An 8,801-nucleotide genomic window follows, 5' to 3' on the forward strand; every position below is an offset into this window, starting at 1 on the left:
AATAAATCTAGCATGTCATGTACCCCTAAATAAAATGTATATGCATTATTTATAGCATAATAGGCGTTTCTATATTTCTAAAAACACATGCTATGATTTGCAACTTTCATGCATTTTTAAAATGCAAAAAAAAGTGATTTTATTCTTTTTCTAGGCTTATTGCCTCGTGTAATTAAAAAATTAAATACATTTCAGGGGCCAAATATTGCCCCTTGATAAAAAAAAAAATCCGAATACAATAATGTTATTTATTCAAATATTTTATTATAAAAAACATAAATTAATAACAAAAATAACACCGTGCATTTGATAGAGCCCACACACTAAACGTTGGGTTTTCCGATCTTTTCCGATGTTGCACGAGTCCCTGCCGTGTGTTGCATCGGATGTTCCGAGCTAAAAATGGTTTATTTTACGGTTCTTCCTCCAGGAGGCGCTTTGAGGTCCTAATCTTCCATCTACACTCATTCATATCTCCGGCTGTTTTTTCTGTTTTGGAGACACTTGAAAGATACAAATCTTAACCATTTAAATATTTTAATTTCAATAATTGTTGCATGCGTCAGTAATGTAAATCCGCCTCAGTATTTTTTCATAAAATGATCCAGCCCTATCTATTAATCGTAAGTGATTGTGATTGGTCCACACTGTTATATGGTGAGAAAAGTAGCATGTATCACGTGACAACACCTATTTTAAAAGAGCTCCAAATAATAATTTGTATTACGCTGAATGATGACAAAGAAAAAGCTTTAACAGCCGTTACACTGAAAAATGCACAGTGAATTGTCAAAATAATTAATACACTCATAATTGATAACATTCTCGCTTGTTCCTGAGAGTTCGCGAATTTTCCCGAACGCCTCGCGCGAGTTTCCGGCGGCGCTTAACGTAGTGTAATATCATAAAAAGAGAGAGTTATTAAAGGTTGTGAATACTTGATTTGTGTCCGTGATGTCGGTGTTGTGTTATAATAAAGGCTGCGGGCAGCGGTTTGATCCAGAAAGCAATCCTGAAGGTGAGTGTTTGTCACGCGCCTCCATTCATGAACTTAACTCATCTTCTAAAGTCTGTTCATTCATATATATATATATCGCGCTATTTAATATTTACCTTCATACTGTTACATTCAATGAGCTTCCATGGCTTTGGTTTCCTGTCTGTGCTTAGTGGAGCCAAAAATGCACGTGGTGTTGTTAATGCATAAATATAAATGGTCATTGTTTATGGATTCATGCATGCATGCATGTTATTAACTGTGTATTTGTTTATAGTGTAGTGTTCATTAGTTTTAAATGTGAAATCATGTTTTGCAGATGCATGTACGTATCATCCAGGAGTTCCTGTGTTCCATGATGCTCTGAAGGTGAGGGTTTGAATATCATGGGTATAAAAATATTTATTCTTTCCATAATCGTGTTCATATTGGAGTGTAGCAGTAATAAAAATCAGTAATGTTATCTGACTGTTCCTTTGCACAGTTGCAAATAAAGTGCATATTTTGTACTATTTACTGGTACTTATTGGTGTCAGTGATGAGAAAATATTTTTATCCTTTAAAAGATATTCCAACAAATCCATCTTACTTTCTTTATCTCTTGTTTCTTCAGGGTTGGTCGTGTTGTAAGAGACGGACGACAGACTTCTCGGATTTTCTTAGTATTGCGGTAAGTGGCTCAGATCCTCGGAGGAAGACGTATCGTTGTCAGATTTCACTCATCTTTCATGTTTAGTAGAACATTTGATACTCAAATGCATGTGTCCTACTGGTTGCTTCAAACAGTCATTCTGTTTTGCATTTGTCTTCAAACAGCTCCTTTTGAAATATATCTAACCAGATATCAGAACCAAGTCAAATTCTTTCAGAATCTTTGTTTCAGAGATATTGCAGAATCCTAGTATGTTTATCTGTTCCGCATCTCATCCATGGAATACTTGTGCATGCTTTTTTTTTTTTTTTTTGTCAGGGCTGCACTAAAGGTCCTCATAACAGTGAGAAGCCGCTGGAGCCCGTGAAACCGGACGTGAAGGTCTCTGGAGTGAAGAAAGAGCTGGAGGATCTCAAACCCAGGTTTAATGAGTACGTCATCCAGGCACCCAAACCGCTGGAGTTCATACAGAGACCCAGGTAACTCCTCATCGTCATTATTACTTTAGCTGCTAATTCATCAAAAAAATCATCAGCTTCATTTTTAATGAACTTTGCAACACTGACTGAACCGAGCCGAATAATGACACTCATCTTCTGTCATCATTTTCATGATTTATGAATTATGCGACGTTTATTTTCTTGTTTAAGCAGTTTTGTCTCTGCACTATATTGTGCTATATAAATAAATGTGCTACTGTGTCGCAGCTCTGATGAGCCGCTGGTGGAGCTGCAGAGGAAAGTGGCTCCGTCTCTCAGTCAGGCGCTCGAGAAGCTCAGACTCACAGGGGCTGATCAACCTGAAGAAAAAGGTCAAATAAAGATTTTTTAGATTCTGATTTTATGTATTATAAAAGTGGTGCATGGAATAAATATGTTTATAATAAATTATATAAAGTGAATCCAGTTCTACATGGTTTTATTCTATTATTAAAAAACTAATTAATTATTATGGTTATTAAGATGTTATTACGTGTTTAGATCATGTACTAAGGTAGGTTTTGATGCTGATTTGTATAATAATATATGAGAGAGAGAGTGTAATTTTAGGCATCTTTATGTTCGTACGACATTAAGAAGCTTTTGTATTTCTGTATGTGGAGTGAAATTACGTCAAGCAATGCCCAGTTTAAAAAGCAGTATAAATGTATGGTTCTCAGAAGAATGTATATGGAGGAAGAACGGATCTGATTAGGTGTTCATACAGATTATTTAGTCATAGTTTTTATTTAGGCTCTGTTTGTATATATACTGTAAATATATGTAGGGAAGTCAAAAGAGTGTATTAAGACAAGGATGAGATGACAGAGTTATAAACTTTATTTGATGATTATTGTTATGGATTATTATTATCAACGCGGAGTGGAGAAGGGGTAGGATTAAATAAATTTATGCTGCTTCCTACTCCTTTTTGGACATAAGTTAAAATTATTTTGTATTGTATTTTTACTATATTTATTTACATGTTCGAAATAAATGTTTCAATTCAATATATATATATATATATAAATAATTAAATTATATAAAATATATTTAAAATAAACTTAAATATTAAATACATTTTAAATCTATATTGTTTATTTAACAAATATATTTTAAAATAAATTCTCATTGATCACATGACTGCATGCAAAACCTGAAATGGATGCATTTTTGATTTCCAGATGAGGAAGGAGCTGAGGTCAAAATTGGGACGACGTGTAAAAATGGAGGCTGCTTGAAGGTTAGAAGAACATTTGTTCTGTATTCATTGTGCACAAAATAATTTACAATAAGGTCTCATTAGCTAACATTAGATAATGCATTAACAAAGAGCAATACATTTGTTACAACTTTGTGTAATGTTAATTAATTACACACATTATTAATTAACATTAATTAGTTAATTACACACACATCTACAGATCTATATATGAGTTTATTTGCTTATTATGCAATCATGTTTTTATTGTTTTATTATGTTAGTATTTTTTAATAACTTTTTAATCTTATCAAAATAACCCAACTGCAGTTTGATTCAGATTAATAGGAATGCACAATGAAAAAACATGATTTCATATCTACATGTGACCCTGGACCACAAAACCAGTCATAAGGGTCAGTTTTTCGAAATTGAGATTTATGCATCATCTGAAAGCTGAATAAATTTGGTCGAGATACAATTATTTGAAAATCTGGAATCTGAGGATGCAAAAAAATCTAAATATTGAGAAAATCGCCTTTAAAGTTGTTCAAATGAAGTTCTTAGCAATGCATATTAATAATCAAAAATGAAGTTTTGATATATTTACGATAGGAAATTTACAAAATATCTTCATGGAACATGATCTTTACTCAATATCCTAATGATTTTTGGCATAAAAGACCCATACAATGTATTTTTGGCTATTGCTACAAATATCCCCCAGCGATGCAAGACTGGTTTTGTGCTCACATATATCTATATATGTATTTATATAACCAATGTGAGCAAGTGGAACCTTATTATAAACCCATTTTTATAATGAAATAAGCATGTTAATAATATGTGATCCTGATTATCAGACATACAACGGACCAAAGACTGATGAGGAGATGTGTTTATATCATCCTGGGGTGCCCATCTTCCATGAAGGGTGAGGAGCATTTACCGCTGAACAGGGGCTGTTTTTTCCTTTTTTGGTGTTTTTAATGAGCATGCATCTATATTTGCATTTCAGGATGAAGTACTGGACCTGCTGTAAAAGGAAGACGTCAGATTTTAACTCCTTCCTGTCTCAGCAGGGCTGTAATAAAGGATCACACCAGTGGAGGAAGGACATGGTGAGCTGCGGCCTCACACACACACACACACATCACGTGACGTACAGCGGTTCTCAGATGCATGATGTTTCTTTCCCTGCAGGGTAAGAAAGTGACTCCATGTAGATATGATTGGCACCAGACAGGAAGTCAGGTGACCATGTCCATCTATGCAAAGAACACGAACCCTGAGCTCTGTTCTGTGGAAGCGAACAGCACCTCGGTGAGCTAATTGTAGCAGACTGTTGTTTCTTGTGGCATTGTGTCGGGATATTGTTTATTATTTTTCTGTAATTGTGTTGTTTGATGAATGATGTGTAATGTATCTGCAGCTGAAAATGCATCTGAACTTTGAGGGAGATAAAGAATTTGAGCTGAAGATGAATCTGTGGGGCGTGAGTATCATTAACCATCTGCTGTTAAACCATATTATATCATAGTAGTGCATTTTTGAATAAATATTTGTAATGTTTTATTTTTTTCTGTTATTTTAAGTTTAGTTAAAGTTTTAGATGTTTGTTGTGTTTTTGTCATTTTTAGTAGTTTTTTAATGTCAATATAGCTTTTAGAAATAATTGTTTAGTTTTAGTTATTTCTGTGCATCAAGTTAAACTAAATGAAAATGAGTAATGTTGCTTTGGCAATTACCTGAAATATAATAAATGTAAGTTTTTATGTATTTTAATTCAGTTAATGTACCAAGTCACAAAAATGATTTCGTTTTTAGTTACCTACCACAATTTTTTTCTAGATAATGTCACTTTTGCTAATTAAATTATTTACAATTTTATTTCTCATGATCTTAAAAACCTTTGATCTAAAATCTTCTGCTTTAGTGCTTGAAATGATTCAGAACAGTGTTGTTATTGTGAACTATAACTATTAAACTTGCTTTTTTAAATTGAATAAATCTACAGTAAAATATGAAAAAAAGTGGAAAAAAATTATAAATGTTGCCTAGACTACTAACTGAAATAAAACAAGTTTTAATTAGTAAACTAAAACTGAAATTAATTTATCAAAAACTAATAATAAAAAAATATATATATGCTAAAATTAAAATGAAGAAATGAAAAGCCGATTTAAAATTGTATTCAAATTATAATAGTATATAAACACTGGTAGACAACAAATTGTTCCTATATAAGAATTTATTAGAAAATAAATTTTTTAATGAATTGTCGTGGATAGTGAAGAAAATATGAATGTTTTATACTCCCAGGTATTTATATTGAATTTGATTATATCACTATAGTATAAACATTTTTGGAAAATAGTCATAAAGAACAAAAATAAATAGGATGTACGCATGATTTATTGTGTGTATTGCAGCCATTAGATGGCGCTACAGCATAAATAAGGGAAAAGCACCTGTTTTTGTCCCTGTAACTGAGGCACCTGACAAAACATTAGCTTGAAACTCAAAGTTAATGTATTGTGCTAATGTTATGGATTTCTGATTGTGTCGGTTGATAGGTAATTGACATCAGTAAGAGTGTAGTGAACATGATGGCTGCTAAAGTGGAGGTAGTCATGAAGAAGGCGGAGCCTATGGCCTGGGCCCGGCTGGACCTGCCGCCTCCAAAGCCTGAACCGACCAATGAGAAGACAGAGAGTCAAGATGGACAGAAAGTGCTCGGACTCTGACAGACTGCAGTGGCCAATGATGAAACCTTCAGGTCTGTGCCACCGTACAGTCACCACACACTGCTTAACTAGGAAACGAAAAGAGATTATTTATTTAATTGGAGGTCATAAAAATCATAATGTGGATTCATGTCTGATGAGCACAACAGTAGACATTAATTTGATGTGAATGAAAAGCTGTGAGTGATGGAAGTACAATCCTACATTATTTTTAAGTTATCAGTGGTAAAAAAAATATAGTAAATTAGTTGTCTTTAACTGTTGAAGCTGATGACGTTTATTTTTATTTGACATCACAGCAGTCAACTTGTAATTGATTAATTGGTTTCACTCATCAGAAATAAAAAAAATTAAATATGGCGTTATATTTAATATGGCATCAAGTGTTTCTTAAACGTTTCCATTATTAACTGTCAGCATGGCAATAAAATGATTTGGTCAAGCAATTCTGGCTTTTCTACTGTAAAGTCAGATATATTTTGTGTTTTTTACTTGAAGTACCATCATTATTAGTTGAGAATTTGGTTTAGACTTGTTTTCTCTGTCTGTAATGTGGTTAATTCCTCTAATATGTGAGTGCCGTCAGCATTTACACAAGCAGATATAATTCATTTTGTTGGCTTTTTCCATTCCACGTCTGATGATTCACAGCCTTCTGAATTCTCATCATTTCCTGTCATGCACTTTCACCTACAATTTCGTTCCTGTCGGGGGCTGGAAAGTTTCGTCTGTGTTGTCCTGAATGTAGAGACGAGAAAGTAATCCAACCATAAACACATGCTGCGTAGACTTACTCAGGTTTGGTTCAAATTCAACTAGAAAAAGCGCAGTAAAATCATGGAAAACTGTGTATTTGCATCTGAATTTATCTCGTGTTACTGTAAACATTAAATTGTTGTACTTTACTCTCAAATTTGTCTTTCTGTCTGATCATTCAATTTAATTTCAGGTAATTTTTTACTTAATCTTTCCAAAGCATGCAAATGCTTTTTACTTAATCTTTCAAAAATGCAAATGACAGCAGGGCCGTGCACAGACCTTTTGAGCGGCATGTGCTGAAACTGAAAAAGCCCTGAAACAGCAGTTATACAGGGTTTCAGGGCTTCTTTAAAACTATTACAACAGCAATCTTCTGTGAACCATGCGCTTGATTACCATGTGCATCCGCGGATGACCCTCTCTACACATAAAGTTCAATAAAAAAAGAAGAAAGTTTTTTCTTAGCTATTCTGTTTGGTTTTATAAGCTGATTTGCATTATTTGGTTAACATGTATGTATGTCATTGAGAAGAGGGGAAGGTAAAGCAATGAGTATTTTTGAAATATAATTATGTCCAACACAATTCCAGTCAAAATAGGCGATTATAAGAAACTATAGCAGATCCTACATGCATCCACATAACCTGGCAAAAACGTGATACTGTTGGGGACCAGGGATGTTGGTCTCTTCAGGTCTATTCACTACACTTCTCCTAAAATAAGCCAGCAGTGAAAAAATTTGTAACATATTGTGAAAAGTTTGAACTGTGCCAGAGCTCTCCCCTCCTAATCCTATCTGCATGGTACAATATAAAGATTTCACAGTGATTTTAATCTGTAATGTTTTTATTACTACAACATTACTGTAGTAAAACCATGTTTTAACAAATTTTTAAATGACAAAATGGTTTTGCAAACAATTCGGTCAAATGCAACAATTTGTGCAAGATTTCCAAGTGACGTATATTGCTTTCATAATTGATCTTTTTTCTATCTGCTTGTTTCACATATGAAGTCAAATGGTCACAATTTTGATTTTTTTAAATGAAATATAACACTATTATTTGTGTAAAATGTGCCTAGGGTTGTAACATTGCAGTCATTCATAGGTTGTGTACTAAATTAAAGCAATTAATGCCATCCCTGCAGTTTGTCCACTGCAAATCTCTTTGGATGAAAGACATCTGTTTAAAGGAATAGTTCAGTTTGCCCTCGGGCCGTTCTAGATGTAGATGAGTTTGTTCATGGTAACATTTGGAGAAATGAGGTGTTAAATCACTCATTCAGCAATGTATCCTGTGCAGTGAATGGGTGCCGTCAGAATGAGAGTCCAAACAGCTGATAAAAATATCACAATAATCCACAGTTAATGTCTTGAGAAGACAAAAATTACCTGTTGTAAATGTTGATTTGTGCAGATTTCACTCCTGATTCAGACCAGATGATTTTCTCAATGGAGGAAGCAATATTATGGATCATGGACTCATATTTTAGCTGGAAGTAGCTTTTGGCTTCTCCAGATGTTAACTGATGGACTGGAGTGGTGTGGATTATTGTGATGTTTTTATCAGCTGTTTGGACTCTCATTCTGACGGCACCCATTCACTGCAGAGCATCCATTGCTGAGACACTGATGCAGAGACACATTTCTCCAAATCTGATGAAGAAACGAACTCTACATCTCGGTTGGCCTGAAAGTGAGTAAATTTTCAGCAAAATTTTAATTTTGGGTGAACCATTCCTTTAATATTTGACCATTTATCTGCGTTCTTCTAAGAGTCAGATCTGCATGGGAAGTCCCTTGTAGATGAAGCACTGACATATTAACAGTTTTGCTGACATGTTGGTTCCCACTCTTTCATGAACACCAGATTCAAGGACTTTTTTAAGCACCATTTATTTTATATCAAATTCACACCCCAGCATATGTAGTGTCATGAAAGACCTTACAGCACTAAACATTTCA

The 8,801-nt window shown here is 33.9% G+C and overlaps 1 protein-coding gene across 1 annotated transcript; it reads left to right on the forward strand.

The window, feature by feature from the left end:
• Positions 1 to 440: 440 nt before the first annotated feature.
• On the forward strand, positions 441 to 6,987 carry chordc1a (cysteine and histidine-rich domain (CHORD) containing 1a). Its single transcript, XM_079392778.1, has 11 exons — positions 441 to 1,018; positions 1,317 to 1,366; positions 1,611 to 1,667; positions 1,968 to 2,128; positions 2,357 to 2,460; positions 3,313 to 3,371; positions 4,193 to 4,263; positions 4,348 to 4,450; positions 4,533 to 4,652; positions 4,762 to 4,824; positions 5,906 to 6,987. Exons 1-11 carry the CDS (start codon positions 955 to 957, stop codon positions 6,074 to 6,076), a joined length of 1,023 nt encoding a protein of 340 aa, XP_079248904.1. The 5' UTR covers positions 441 to 954; the 3' UTR covers positions 6,077 to 6,987.
• Positions 6,988 to 8,801: the final 1,814 nt, after the last annotated feature.

Source organism: Barbus barbus (assembly GCF_936440315.1).
Source record: "Barbus barbus genome assembly, chromosome: 34".
NCBI classification, from domain to species: domain Eukaryota; kingdom Metazoa; phylum Chordata; class Actinopteri; order Cypriniformes; family Cyprinidae; genus Barbus; species Barbus barbus.

What these genes read in the sequence shown, in the direction of transcription:
- chordc1a (XM_079392778.1), top strand. Translation starts at nt 955, where the DNA reads ATGTCGGTGTTGTGTTATAATAAAGGCTGCGGGCAGCGGTTTGATCCA. An exon ending in TCCAGAAAGCAATCCTGAAG is followed by an intron (nt 1,019 to 1,316) that starts GTGAGTGTTTGT and finishes CATGTTTTGCAG; the next exon opens with ATGCATGTACGTATCATCCA. An exon ending in CGGATTTTCTTAGTATTGCG is followed by an intron (nt 1,668 to 1,967) that starts GTAAGTGGCTCA and finishes TTTTTTTGTCAG; the next exon opens with GGCTGCACTAAAGGTCCTCA.